At 34.0% G+C, this 16,300-nt stretch overlaps 1 protein-coding gene across 1 annotated transcript in view; it reads right to left on the bottom strand.

The window, feature by feature from the left end:
* Window positions 1-5,210: 5,210 nt before the first annotated feature.
* LOC102803803 (HEAT repeat-containing protein 6-like) overlaps window positions 5,211-16,300 on the bottom strand; it is a 34,704-nt gene continuing 23,614 nt past the window's right edge. Inside the window, exons 14-22 of the mRNA XM_085491739.1 lie at window positions 16,157-16,291; window positions 15,472-15,594; window positions 14,894-15,018; window positions 14,264-14,424; window positions 9,741-9,817; window positions 8,814-8,945; window positions 8,055-8,222; window positions 7,180-7,336; window positions 5,211-6,666 (exon numbers count right to left, since the gene is read on the bottom strand). Of these exons, the coding sequence (XP_085347865.1) occupies window positions 6,551-6,666; window positions 7,180-7,336; window positions 8,055-8,222; window positions 8,814-8,945; window positions 9,741-9,817; window positions 14,264-14,424; window positions 14,894-15,018; window positions 15,472-15,594; window positions 16,157-16,291 (1,194 nt within the window). The 3' untranslated portion in view covers window positions 5,211-6,550. The remainder of the gene's footprint in view (window positions 6,667-7,179; window positions 7,337-8,054; window positions 8,223-8,813; window positions 8,946-9,740; window positions 9,818-14,263; window positions 14,425-14,893; window positions 15,019-15,471; window positions 15,595-16,156; window positions 16,292-16,300) is intronic.

Raw genomic sequence — 16,300 nt, 5'->3', positions numbered from 1 at the left:
GAATTGAACAGAGAAGCAACAAGTGTAAACAACAGTCAGAATGAAGCAAATTTAACTAATGATGTAACTGGTAGTTATGGTGTACAAGAGACAGGCATGTCAAGATCTGTGAGTGTATTTAGTTATTTGGAATCCATTTTTTATTCAAATCATTGAAATAGGTTTATGTATGGATTACTACTCATTTCATGAAGGCATGAATTTGTTCTATAGAAATATTTCTAAATGTTATACATAAATATAAAATTAAAATGATTGGAAACCAATCACCACACTTTTAGAATGTATGGTCATTAATAGACTAATGACTGAAGGAAACCCACACAAAAACAAATGGCTTCTATATACCATCTAAATAAAGCATGTGTATATTCCCACAGTTTCCAAAAAACAAATTTATGCCTTTATGAAATGCACAGTATCTAGGTAAAAAAAAAAAAAGAAATTGATAAGCACTCATAGACCAATTAATACAATAATCAAATTAATCTTTATTATTTCCATCAGGCTGGAGATAAATTGATGGATGTTCAGAAGCAACAGGGTTATGTTTGTCAGCTTTTGCAGATTGGCCAGTCAACTGGTGAGTATACAGTTAGAGAATACCATATATAAAAAAACGTTATTAATGACTAACAGTTTGTGAGCTTGAATTCATAAATGATGACTATTAAAGTATATGAATACAAATTGAGACATTCTCCCAAAGACAGTCAATGGAAACAAATAAAATCATTTTGATCAAATTATTTGTACTCATGTTGATGTGCATAAAATCAAAGTCCAATGAATATAAACTAATTTATCCCTTGCATTCTTGCATATCAAAAAATAACATTTTTAAAAACACATTTTCATTAGAAATGTTAAAAGCTGAGATGAACAGTTTACAAGTTAATTTAAAGTTACTTGGTGAAGCGAATAAAAAGGAGAAGTCTGAGATAATGCAGCGACAGGGTGAAGTTGTAAGTGCTGAAGGCAGGATGGAGCTGAAAAGAAGACTTGTCACTCTGGCTAGTCGACATAGAACACTTATTAATTTACTTCTGAAACAAAAACAGTTGGCTGCTAAATTTCAAATGATTTATGATAAAAGTCAGAATCAAATGATTGATGGTACTGCTGGACAATCACAATGTGATGCGGAGAAGCTGCAAAAGGAGGAACACAGAAAAAAAAATAATGTTCCTACAGGTTTAACTGCTATTGGAAAAAAAGACTTCCTGGATACAGGTGAGAATACTTCTGAAATAGGAATGGTCACGACCAATACCTCAACTAAAATTGCTAGGAAGACTGTTCAGAGAACTTCTAGTCTTGAGGAGAAGGATTCGGTCACATCTACCAAGAAGATTGACCTTAACAATTCAACAGCCGACACTGTTGCCTCTCAAATGGTACCTGACAGAGCAGTTCCTTCTGTAAGAATGAGTTCTGCAATTGAGGTTAATGTTGGAAAGGAAGTACATCAAACAGTATATAAGACTCCAAAAGAACAATACTTCACAATAAATCCAGAGTCTGGTAGAGTACTACCACTCCAACCAGGTAGTAAGATACTTGTGTCTTCGGGACAAAAAAACTGTCCTGTAACATCTAAACATGCATCTCAGACAACAGTGAATCAGAACAGTACAGCATTACCTAGTTACCAAGTGAGAAAGTGTAAACCAATCTCTGATGTACTTACTTCAACTGCAGATGATAGACCTCAAGTCCACCACAATGTTTCAACAGGTGGTTGCATGCTAGATTCTCAATCTGCTGCAGAATCTCATGAAAATTCTCAGGTATGTTATTTTCTGCCTTCACATTCTTGAATTCATCAAACACAAATCTGTAACCAATCAATTTTTCTAGTTTAATGTCATATTTGAGATTACTGTAGGTTCTTAATTTATTTTTTTATTGTCTAAATATTTTATACTGTTTCTCCACATTGTTTTTTATCTGTGCACCTGAGAGAGTTGCAATAGTTTTTAGTGAGGTAAAATATTTGATGGTATGAATATATTTAAAATTGAGGATTTATCAAGATGCAGGCCAGTCATTCGGAACAAGGCTGAATCCCAGTGTATCAGTGGGTGTATTAGTCCCAAATCACTAATGAATCTAAAAGTATCGTCTCATCAAGTATAGTTTATTTGACTTTTACATCACAGATGAATACTGATGCTGGTACAAGTAAAGTGAAAAAACCAGTTTCACTGCGCTCCCTGATTGAACAGAATGTTATCCAACCTGGAAAAGATGTCTTATCATTTATTAACCAAGTAAGTTCATTTTTGTTGGGTCAGAACATTCTTTTCTGAACAAAATTCTTTGAAAATATTAATAGAGTTAACATAATATAAAGGCTCATGAGCTGCATTTTGCTAATTGTTATTTTATTTTCTGATACAAAAATGACCATTGTGGCACCAGAAGAGTAAAATGTTATATGTTCATAGTAAACAACACCAAAACAGCTGCATAATCTTCAAACAAAAAAATCCATTTCCAGTCATTTATCACGAATGTACTCCATGTGACATTACTGATTTGATAGGCCTATTTTGATTAAAGCACAACATCGGCATCAAGGCCCTTGTAGGTGGTGCTTCTGTAAGTCTCAAATCAACAAAGATGCATTTATTTTAGACATTATAAACAATGATAATTATGTAAGGAAAACAAGACTGGAATTTGAATAATCCAGAATGACGGAAGTTGACTTTCAGTGTTAGTGTCTGGTGCTATACAACAATAGAATTAGTTTTATGTAGCAATTTTAAGATAGTTACATTGCCTATATGTTTATGAAGTTCACCTTGCTTCAGTGCCTTTAATTGGAGAAATTACGAGAGAAAATAGGCGATTTGCACCAAAGGCGAATTTGCAAGTATCTGAGTGGATTACTTAAAATGCTCATTATTATGTCACAGGGATTACAAAATCAATTAAAAAAAGTGTCAAAAAGACTGTATCTTTACCAATACATTTTTTGATTTCCCATAAAGGAAGAAACGTTTGTTGCCAACCTAATGCAATCTGGAGTAATTCAGGATAGTTCAGGAGAGTGTTTTTGTAATCCATCTCAATGGTTCAAGTCAGCAACAGGAAAGAAGAGAGTTAGTAGATCTACTACATGGGCCAAGGTATGGAGTGAAAAATCTAGAATACTGTAAAATACTTTTTTGGTGTTTTGCATGGAATTTATTATCACTGATTACTGACAAGTAAAATATAGGAAAAAAGGTATATTTGCTGGATTTTATTTTCACTGAATCATTTCTTTAGCGAAAATTAATTCCAAGTGAAAATAAAGCATTTTACAGTATACATGTATGGTTTATTGTCATCAGTCTTGTACATTATTCACTAATATGAGAAGGGAGGGTTAATAACATTTCTTTCAAATTGCTTTTGCATTGAGGGGGGGGGGGGGCAATGCTTATTTCAGTGATGAACGCAACATGCTTCAATGGCCAAAGCAAATCATGCTGTACTAGCATGAAGTTAATCTACCTGTTTCAAGTTGCATTTCAACATGTGCCATGTATTTCACTTTGATACCCTTTAAAGAAATCAATAAAACATTTATTCGGGATTACATTGAAATCAGCAGAACAATTTTTATTGGCCAGAGAAGGAAACGCCAATTACCCATAAGCCTTTGCACCCTTCCCTCAATTGTGACCAATTCACATTGGTGAAACTATTTGAAATTTATAAAAGAATTGTAATGTTTCATATAAAAACTGTTCATGTCTATGATATAAAATTCAATGTAGTACAATTTGTTATCAGGTTTACTTGCTAGAAAAGATTGGATTACATATAATTGTGTTTGTGCGTTGAAAACTCGCTGCATAGTAATAGTATATAACAATATCTCTTATTCACTCTGATGCTTGGTATTATTATACTTCTACTTATTACAGGTGAAATATAAGGGACACCCTTTGAACGGTTTCACTTTGCCAGCTGTAACACCTGTTAGTCATCAAGATGGTATGTATTCACATTGATGCATTCATACCTTGTAATATAAAGAATGCAATGGTCCAGTAATACTCAAATATTATTATATTCTCTGCATGAAAATTCAATCATTGTTTTGAAATTTACATAATTGGTTATCAGTTACTAAATTGTCATCCATGGTACCATACTTTTGATGACCCTAAGTTAAACAGCAAGTTGGAATTTCTGTGCGTCAGCAAGTTGAATGACATGCCCATTTGAGCCTACAAATATTGCTTTTCTGTGATAATACCCATTGTATCTTTTCTTCTCCTGCAGGAAATAACCAATTGTCAACAGCTAATGGTATGTCATGTAGCGGAAATAGTCCAGAACTAACGGAAGGAAATTCAACACCCACATCATCAGACTTGACACTCAATATGGAACAGCATCTTACAAGAATATTTCACAACTATAGAATTAATTTAATTAGTAATAATGAGCTTTTTAATTGGCATGGTATTTTACCAGAGGATTTCTGGCAGAAGAGTGACTTTCAAATACCTGAAGAGTGGATGGATGAGATTGAATTCCAATAATTCTAATGCTAATTCGAACAAGTCCCTTAAAAATTTCTTCAAATATTTTACAACCAAAGTTGTTTTGTTCAAAAATACATACTTCATAAAGCCAGAAACTGAAAATTGTTCATTATTTTAATAATCTGGCCATGATTTTGCTATATAGTGTATACTGATCATACAAAATTATAATATTTTGTAGGGACAGCACCAATACCTATTACCAGCCTGAGTGTATCATCGATTCCAGTATATATACACTATGTGAAACAATAATAAACCTTATCTGGGCATGTCAATGTAAAAGTACATTGGGTTGGCATGATGCAGTTTAATGTTGCCAATTGAAGGTGTAGCAAGTGGCAGAAGATTTGTCTTGTTGCCAGACCTCCAGTCCCTATATCTACTATGGCTATATAAAAGGCAGCTGCACCCTTGCTGCCAGGATTTAGATGTCTGTATCACTAAAGTAGGTGTGCAGATTAGAGGTATGGCAAGCAAGACTAGGAAAGGATAGATTACCAAGTCAGTGCAGCATGGCTTGTGGTTGGAGGACAAATAGAACCAATTTTCCTCTCAGTCAACTGAGAAAAATACTCAGACAGTTCCACTTAAATGGGGGGTGTCAGAGGGGACGTTACAATTAGAATGGTAATCAATGACTTGCACAACTTCAAGGTGTTGAAGGTACACTAGACAAAACTGGATTTTATTAGACTGTGCCCTATTGAGACCAGTGTGCAACCCAGCGGCCAACTGTATTCACTTGCAAGTGATTTAATGTAGGTCAGTATACAGCATTTATGCTATGTTTTCAATGTCCACATTTCTGCAATGGATGTTATAAATTGGCATGAATTAATGACTTGGGATGACATTTTATTAGAAATAAAAACCAGAGAAAAATAATCGATAGATACAATAATTGCCACTTTAACAAAAAGATTAAGAAAAAAATTGTGTGAATTATAATTGTCCTGATTCATAAAATCAACAAATATATACATAGTTTGAATACTTTAGCTTTGTCATCAATATTTTTTGCTGTACATATTTGACTTTGACACACATGGAACAATTTAAGACATTTGACACAAACATGCGTGTTATGTCTTGCAATCTAATTAATAAATACCATTGCATAGAACTGAGACATTCACCAACAGAATTGTACAAGATAGAAAACGCATAATAAATACAATTTATTTCAAATTCAAGAGTTATTGTCATGTTCAACAAAAAAAAGAATGAATAAAAAAACATGCAAAATTGAATGTGTAAATTATGATAGTCCTGATTTCTCAAATTTCCACATATATGCATATAAATATTTGAGCCTTATAATAAGATTTCTCATGATTTTGATATGTTGATCATCACCGCTGGCACAAATGAGTCAGTCTAAGTACAGAATTATACTGCAATCAAAATCCATGCTTATGTGCAGTCGAAAATCACATTCTTATTTCTCCATAAATCCAATGCTGGGAATGTTGAAATAAGCAGGAAGCTTCGAGAAGAGAAGACTGCCTTCTCTTAGCGATTCACCCACACCTCTTCCATATGCAAAATAACAGTGATGTTTGAGCATTAGCTTTCTAAACAAGTATCATTCCAAATTTGTCTTTTGTGTTTGTTTTCAACACTGTTCCATTCAACTACATTATGGAAAAAGTAAATGTACAGAAAACTGAGGATTTCGGTAACACATAATGAGAATTGAATGAACTGATGGTTTCCCTGTTTAGATTTTTGAAAAAAGTTCCTTTTCAAAAGTTGGTCCCTGTCTTACAAAGCTGAGTAAAATATTAACTACTTTATGACATGACCATGGTGCAATCAGTCACAGTTATGATATTTAACATGAAATATCACATGTTGCAAATCATCATTTTATGGTTGTTTTAAATTCTGGGCTCCACAAATTTTACACCACTTGTAACGATGTATCATCTCAATCGTACAGCTCAATGGCTTGTCCTTAAAGCCTTTTCTTGTACCGGTAATATAAACTGGATATATCAGTCAGTTTTACCAACTATATATTGTAAATCAGATAGTGTATGGTGAGCCTCATTGCTCAGTCCACTGTCATCCAACTTGCCAAGATAAGACAGAGCATCAGACACCAATTGCACTGAAAATAATGTAGTTTATAGATTTAGTAATAGTAGTCACATGACACTTGAGTGTGCCAGAACCAATAAACATTGTATATGAAGAAAATATGAATATAAACTTGAGTATTTGATATAATAAATACAAATATACTTCAATTTTTGGTTGAACTAAACTTGTTCATAAAATTAATAGAAATAATGTACTTAGGCCAAATTGAAAAAAATTGTGTGGTTCCTAAAACCTGGCCTACTTTACTGTCTGACCCTGAAATTCTTTTAGCTGTATTTGAGGAAACGTTACAAAATTTTTAGATTTTACAGAAATTCACAACTTGGCAAAACTGGGTTATGTAAATGTCTGCAAAACAGTCCTTACATGAAAGAAAATAAATAAAGTACAGTTATAAAACCATGAAAATATCTAAAAAAATATAATGAAAATCCCTACCTACCTACTATAATTTTGAATAGCATGTTATAGAAACTACAACATTTTTTTATTTGGCTCATGTCTATTGAAATGTGCTTACATTTGGTGGAGTCTTGGTCGGTTATTCTTTCAACATTTTGATAATGTTTACACATATAATCTTTCAACATGTCAACCTTGTCTTTGAGAACATAATGTAAAGCTTGTAGATCCTCCTTTGTTACATAGCAAGCAATATGGCCAAGAGTGGTGCACATCTGAAAAATAATCAACGACATTTATTTTAAGTGGTGGAATAGTTTTGATAACTCAGATGACACCAAATGCCAAATAATTTCCCTTGTTACCCGATAATAGTATACTGCAAACCAAATTGATCTGGTACAAAATTGTCTATGCAATACGAGTTGCTATTGACACATGCCAAGTATGGACAGTAGAAAATAGGGATGCCTGTATGTTTAGAACTGGTTTGGGGGAGGGGGTGTGATTCAGGGTCGCTAGGGACAAGAAATATCATTTTATACTCAAAAATATATAAAATTATATTTAATAATCAATCATGTTTTGCATATTAAGAATGTCATAGGAATACCATATTCCCAAATTGAGTTGCAGTAGAACCATATTCCTCAAATTCAAGGAATCACACTTAGTTACCGGTACTTTATACTGCACATGCTACATGTATAGATAACTGGACCCTCCCTCACTTTACCATGATGCATTACAATATTGTAAACTATTCTAATTTTGCAAGAAACAAATGTTTTGTAGCAGAGAAAATTTCTCTCGGGTCCTAAGTATGAGTTTTGCATGTCAGCGACTTTCCAAAATTTTTGAAATCATCTAAAATTATGTGGTTACAGTACACTCCCATCATCATTGTCTATCTGCACCCACACAATCAAGATAATGGTTTTCAAAAAGAAGTTGATCAAAAGTCAATCCCTCCCACTCCAAAATGTGATGTACCTGATCTCTAAGATTCTCTCTGTATTTGAATTCACTAAATGCAGTAACTTTATCACTTCCTTCAAGAGCATCTACCAAGCAATTCCATATTGAGCAAAACTGTTGTACGTCTCCATACTTCTCCCTCTTAGATGGTATAGCAATAGCTAATGCCGCATTGATTCTTACCTACAAACCAATAATACAAGACTATTAGAAAACTACATGAAAATCAATGTGTATCTTATTATTATCATCAAATCAACCTGTTATAAAGGCCAATCCCAGAAACGGGGACTTGTAATTTCACTTCTGTGGGTGTGTCCATTCGTCTGCACCCGTATTACGGTCGCTCTGGATCTCAGTGACGCAAGGACAATTTCGTACAAACTTGGTAAATACATGAACATAATAAGACCTTGATGCTCTGACATGCCTTGACTGGTCATGTTCAAACACCACACATACTTCATACTTCATGTCACACATATTCATGTACATTTGTTTCACAGTCCCATTCAGGATCGTCAAGTACATGTATATAGTGGCCATTTTTGATGGAACTTGATTTCAGGCATTTGTGACAATTTTGAGTGACTGCACATCCAGCTTTCTATTATACCCACAATGTTTATGCACACATACTACAATATAATCTTACATTCAAAACATACAGGGACTATGTCATGCCTGACACGTTATGTTATATCACACATGTATTTTTGAAGTCTTTCAATACAGAAATACATGAATGCCTATATAGAACATTTAGTTCCTTACTTTGAAGTTTTTACAATCAGCAACCACACCTAGCAAAGCATCGTAGACATCTGACGTCCACGTAGACGACCCAACTGGTAGATCAGCATTCTTAAACATATTACCAACAGCATAACATGCATTCCATCGCACCTGGTGAGTAGAAACCACAATGAGCATTTGCCACATAGAATTTGATGATTAAACATCTATCATACTTTTCATTTTATTTTATTTTATACACAGATCAACGGGCATACCCATTAACAGATCTGGAAAAAATTACAAAGTCAACAACAAACAATAAATAGGTATAAAATTAAAAACTACTATTTCAAGTGAAATTTTTTTGTGTGAAAATACAACTACATAAGATGACCAAATCTTACCAAAATATTGTTTTAGACACCATTTTGTTGGAATCGGTCAAGTGATGATGACCAAAGAAATTATGTCACAGGACCTGCACCATTATGAGAAATGACACATTAAATCACCAGTAAGAGGCCGTCAGAAACAGCCTCAGCCTCTCAAGATGACAACGTAATTGACATTTTGCACAAAAGTTCCACTAAGTTGTCATCTACCGTAAATACTTGAGGTTCGCTTGACAAAACTAGATTTCAACAGATGGCACCCTCCGGTGGCATGGAACCTACCTCGCATTTTTTTCCCACTCGTAAGTGATTTAATGTACAATGCATATAATGTATACACTGTGACGATGGCTGTTATAAATTGACACTAATGACAAAGAAATGTTTTATCAATCAGAGAAAAAAGTCCAATATTTGCAGCTATTGCCGCTTTAAAATGATCAAATAACTTTAAAACTATAAAATGCAGAAGACTGACATACATCTAGAAAAAATAGATGAGAATTACGTAATACTGACTGCCCCAGAGTCTAATTTTTTAACAAACTTATACACTAGTTATATACTCTACCTTCATGGTACCACCAATGACATTCTTAACTAATGCTTGCACTGATTGCTCAACTAATACTGTAAATCCACTTTTAGCTGAAAAAAAGGAAATCATAGTTAATGTTTGTTTCATATCTGGTCCTAGTCTTTTTTTTTTCTCTTTACACAATTTTATTTCATTTGATTACAAACATTACAGTAAACATTAATTACATAATACAAAACGACAAAGACAAGCAAACAAAGAGTAAAAAAATAAAACAAAAACAAAATAATTGCTAATACACTGAAATCAAAGAAATTTACACACTATCAGAGATAATAGACCACTTCCGTAAATGTAATTCCAATTTGTTTTTAGATATAGCTTATGCTTTTCAATCTCGCATGCTTCAGTTACCACTTTATGAAAATATACATCACTCGGTATACTCTTACTCATTTTACAATTATAAATATATTGCTTCCCTAAAAGTACCAAATATTTCGCCAACACTGAAAACTCAGTACAGCCTAAAATTATCTGCCTGAGGGAAAGAGCATCTGGACCAAAGATGTTTTTAAATACATCACTAAAGGCAAACCAAAATTTTTTTGTATATTTACAATAATAAAAAAGATGGTAAGTAGTTTCCGTTTCCTGATGACAGAACGAACAATTCGGACTACTAATCTTTGATGATTTCATTTTAAAAAGATCATAATTAGTAAACAAAATTTTATGTAGTAACTTGAATTGAAATTCTCTTGATTTCGTGTCGATTGCTGTCCTAAATGGTAAAACGTAATATTTAGACATTGCAGAAAAATTGAGTTTAAAATCTTTTATAAAATACTCTGAACTATTTGGATGAATAGTCTTTGCACGAAGAAAGTTATTTTTTATACAATTTTTACTTAGCACAGATGCCAGTATATTCTTACCATCAATAGAAATATTTGGCACTGAATCGTACGAAAACCTTCGGATAGGATAGGAAACATGTGACCAAGCTTCCCTCGTGGTTTTTGTAATTGCATTAAAAACACAACCCACAAGATATATTTCAAGTCTGGTTAGGTTATGTTTACCAGATAAGACAGCAATACTAACGGGTGTGTTATTTGGAAATAAATCACCAATGCAACTGATACCCTTATTGGCTATTGTAGGGAAAAACACAGATTTGTTATCAATTAGGATATCCTTGTTGTTCCAAATTATATGATGTGATATTTGATTTTTAATATCTAAATTTTGAAGAGTAGACCAAGCTACCAAGGCTTCACGATAAAATTCGGACAGGTTGATTTTCAAATATTCAAGTCCGTAGTTACAACTAAATATTAAGTTGCCTCCAACAGGCTTTAACCTAGGTCCTAGTCTTACCCCATGTATAACACATGTAATGTGACATACAATAGAACACACAACTGGTCTAATATTTGCATTTTGTGATGACATGTTCCTCGTAGAGGATGACACAAATGTCCGGCCAATAGAAAGTATCATCATATTTCAAGAAGAACCTTTTTTGTGAATGTAGCTATATCTTTATGATGTTTATGGGACTACTTCATTGCATGCATCAGAATACATATTTTTGTAATGGTGTTATATGTTACCTGATCACTCAAGTGTATTGATATGTAAAAAGTAGTGCCATTGGTGTAAATGGAAATGGCAGAATAAATAGGAAGTTAAACGTGAAAGCTCTCTGGTTTCTTTGATGTTTTGTGTGTTCCCGAATCAACACATCAAAATTTTGACTATCATAAAAATTCCAGAAAGCGAAATGTTTTGCAGTACATGTACCGGATTCTGCGGTAAATTCGCCCATCCGCAAAATTGCCCTGGGCAGTTTCACGGCTGGTGGGCCCTTATTTGGGGTTCAATGAAAATGATGGATGATGCCAACGTGTTCAAATTATCATAGCTCATTTAAATATGTTAATGTTATTGAACGCAGCACGGAAGAGATTTGCCGATGTTGTTGTACAATCTTTTGGCTTGAATTTTGATGGGAAAGTGGCATGATTTGTTTTTAAATAAAAAAAAATAGTTGTTTTCAAAAGATAAACTGAGCATTTGAAGAATAATTTAACATTGTTTACAGCGATAACAGCTCATTGTCAAAACGAAGCTAACCCATTCACGCTAGTCGCAATAAACATCAATACTCTTGCATGGGCATCAATGACTACGGCGAAACTTTTAGGCATCAGAAAAGATTAAAATAACACCTGCCGAAAAATTGCCCTGGGCGGTTTCTTGGTCCAATTTTATTTTTTTAATCAAAGTTAAACTGTAAATAGCTCCTGTGTGATCAGAGCATGTATTATAAAGGTATAGGCTTTGCCTAGTAAGTGAATGTAATTGCATGTAGGTCAATCCATCAATAAAATTGATCAAGACGTTTGAGAATCTATGACATACTGTATATGAAAACATATGATTTTGTTATGGGCATTTTGAAAAACATGCAAGGACACTATACTTGTAAACAAAGAGCACTAATGAGGCACTCTATGAATGAGGTATTTCTAGAGGTCGGGGTTTGTCTCGTCTGCAGTTGAATAATTTTTGCTTTGATTTTCTTGACAAGTAAAATCTGCTATAAAATTAAACCTATTGTTTCCTTGACAGATTCTTGAAATTAAATCATCAAAATAGTACAACTAAAAAGTCTGTACAACACACCTAGAACAGATAAATGAAAACATCGTAGTTTAATGTTCGTCCGGACTTTGAGCCCTTGAAAGTAAGTGATCCAGCCCTTACATAAGCCAACGATTGAAATTTGTTTAATTGCTATCAAAATATCGCTCGAAAAAAAAAAATTTCATTTGTGAGACGTGCTTTTGATACAAACCGAAGATCGCAATCGACCCTACACAAAACTACCACCATTTTGTCTTCCTTTTCCTCGTTCAGCAAAAACAAAAGACTACTATTTGTTTAATGAGTGCATTTTTGTTTAAAAATATCAAACAAGAATAAACACTAAGTAAAATAGGAATCAACTGCTTTGTTTTATTTGAGCAAGATGGAAACCATGCGAAAACAAATGTGAAATATTACTGTCTGCTCGAGGAGAAGACACTGGGAGTCGTGTGCAAAGAGATTGTTTACAAATTAGATCACATTGGAAGTGCTTTCAGTCACGTTGTGTAGCTCCAATGCGTAAAATAGAAAATTTATATCTTGAATAAAACTGACAAACTTCCTTGCTGTTGCTGTCGGGTGTCTGCCTTATACATGGATTAAGTGCAGACGCGAGGATTCAGCTTTCCTTTTCTCTGCTCGTGGCGTCGCAATAGCGGTGAAGGTCAGTACTGGGTTGAACCGACAGCCATGGCCACTATATTTTGAATGATCATAAATAATTTTTGAACCCAATAGTAGTGATCACTGTGATTATTATATAAATTTCTTGCAAAGTCTGGAACGATACTGGAAAAAAATCGTTGATTTCCTTCTATATTCATGCTTGAAAGTAGGCTGAAGTATCCGCAGGTGAATACGAGTATCCAGATAATAAGTTAGGATCAATCAGTTCACATGAATTGTTCTGTTCTGATTCATCATTGCAAAACAATGGCCTGGAAACGGGCCAGCTTGAGGGAAACAGTATCGTGGAAAGAAAGAACAGTATCGGTCCCGATACCCTTAAAAGACCTGATAAGAACACTGCAGAATCGCGGGCGAAACAAAAGTTACGCGGCTATTGTCTAAGTGACGCAGGCCCAAGGAGAACACTGTACATGTAACCAGCACATTTACGAATCAAGATTGGCAGAAAGTTGTACGGCATCTGTCTTCGATTTTGTCAATTGATGAATATGACGCACAAAGTGAAATTGAACTTGCGTTCATGAAAATCAGAAAGGGTACTGCTTTTTCGTCAAACTGAAAAAATGGCCGCGTCACTCATGTAACTGCACATGCGTACTCTACCCATACTCGCATACATTTGATGTTTTTAGTCGCTGTATCTGCTCAAATAACAACCATCATGATATAATAAATCATTATATACTAAAATTCGCAAATTTCCAGACCTTCCAATGAAATATTACCAGTTTTTTTTGCGACAGAATACGTTATTGAAATATGCAAATTAGGCTACTCACCCTAGTCAAATATTTGTTAAGAAACTTTAAAAACTCTAAGTTATAAATTAATTAATGCAATAATTGACTAATTAATATGCATGGAATTGCACCAAAATCTAATCAGCACATCTACTCATCATATATTAGCTGTGTGCCAAATTTCATTTGAATTGAAATTGCAGATCTTGAGTTATCAGTGGAACAAATTTTAGTCACAGAGTCACAGAGACACAGACACTGGTACCACATAAGCTCCGTTTCACAGGAGCTAAAAACCTGAACTGCCATTTAAAGGCCCTGGGCAAATTTGCAGCAGAATCCGGTATATGTTGTCTTTATGTGGTCACTCATGAGTTTGATAGTGGAAGACACTTAGGACACAAATATGTGCCAATAAAAAAATGCATCCATCTCAGAAAATATTTGATGGTATTAATAAACACTTACACATCGTGGATGGCTTAATATATCGGAGTAGATTTCCAATGGCTCTGACACCGTTAGATTTCACTTTATCATTGTCTTCTGAAGCTTTGATTGCTGAAGTGAATAGTCTTTGTAATAACATGTCGGAAAAATCTTGTAGAAATATCGCATCACTGGAATCCCTAGAAAATCAGACATGTATATGGTATCATCAAGTTAGTTTGCTTTATTGGTCAAACATATAGATTAGTTTTTACCATATTTCATTGACTATGTCATGCGCTGATATGTTTGTAAACACAAACTACTAGTTTAGGAAGATTTTAACAGTGTAAATAATTAAACTATTTTCAGTTGGCAACCCAAACTACTGTAATTCACTGATTTTTAATTTTGCTATTTTTAAATAAAATTCACTAAATTAAATCCACAAGAACATGTAAAAACAATACAATTCTTTGTTTCTCTGCCAAATTCATGAACCTAAAACCGAGTGAAAATGCTCAAAACATAAAAATAGTGAAATTAAATGGTTTTACAGGATTTGGAATATTAACACATATCAACCAATGGGGTGCAAAACAAAAAAAACAAACAAAAAAACATCAAACTGAAATATAAATAATTTGACATGTGATAACAAATACTTACTTATTCATAACGAGTGCATCACTGAGGTTGCCTAGCGACCATGCTGCTTTCATTCTTACTAGTACTGAGGCATCTTCTAAACAGTTTAATATTACATTAGCAGTATCAGCCACAAATAATACATCCTGAAATAACAATATTATTAACCAATGTGCTAGAGGGTGATGACTACCTAGGTGGGAAGAGAGCATTGTGCTAGGGGGTGATGACTACCTAGGTGGGAAGGAGATATCACATTAGCAGTATCAGCCACAAATAATACATCCTGAAATGACAACATTATTACCAATGTGCTAGGGGATGATGACTCCCTAGGTGGAAAGGAGATATCACATTAGCAGTATCAGCCACAAATAATACATCCTGAAATGACAATATTATTAACCATGTGCTAGGGGATGATGACTCCCTAGGTGGGATGGAGATATCACATTAGCAGTATCAGCCACAAATAGTACATCCTGAAATGACAATATTATTAACCATTGTGCTAGGGGATGAAGACTGCCTAGGTGGGAAGGGGATATCAAATTAGCAGTACCAGCCATTGTACGAGTATGACTTCACTCTATACCTACCTCTCTGAGACAAGGATATACCACGTAAACACCCAGTGCTCTGACAGCTGAAGACTTCACTCTATAGTCCTCATCAACACTTAATCCTAATAACATTGTAATGCATAATATCCTTTTGTCTAGCTGAATAAAAAAAATCATGATATTGTTAATTATGATTACATTGATGAATTTCAAATATAAATAATTAGGGGGTAAGAACATTTAATTGTGAATATCAGGAAAAGTGAAACACTTCCAAACACAGTCTGAGATGGAGGCTCATGGATTTGTTCTGACTGAGCATCTGTCCATCCATGGGTCCGTCAATGTCACGTCATAACTCTGAACCACATGATCTGATTTGAACAAAATTTCTTGGACAATTTGTTTTGTGTATTGTTCAGCAACTCAGAAAGTTCTTTTACAATTCATGCACATTTAGGGGTCTTTTTAGGTCAAAAAGCCTGAAAATGATGTTTTTACTTGTTATTGGCAATGCATTGATCAATTCCATTATATAGGTATTGCACAATAGAATACATATGCTGAAAATAAACAATGTCACAATCAAAGTCTATTAAAAGAGTCTCTTTGGGTCGAAATGTAGGATGTTTTCAGCAATATATACAACTGATCAATTTCATTCAAAGTTCATATTGTAATCCTAAGTAAGAAACAGCTGAGTAAAGAAAAGCATACTTACTGCCAATAATTCAAAAACTGGAGAACCAATGTTGGATAAACAATCACACATACAGGATCGCAAGGCATTCTGAGATGTACTTTGTAGTAAGTTTGGGGCAGGGCCCCCTAGGAGCTTGTTCCATACAATGCCCACCTAGTCAAT

The sequence above is a fragment of the Saccoglossus kowalevskii genome, chromosome 16 (genome assembly GCF_978046115.1).
Source record: "Saccoglossus kowalevskii chromosome 16, keSacKowa6.1, whole genome shotgun sequence".
Taxonomy (NCBI): Eukaryota; Metazoa; Hemichordata; class Enteropneusta; family Harrimaniidae; genus Saccoglossus; species Saccoglossus kowalevskii.
This window is presented reverse-complemented; position numbering and strand designations above follow the sequence as displayed.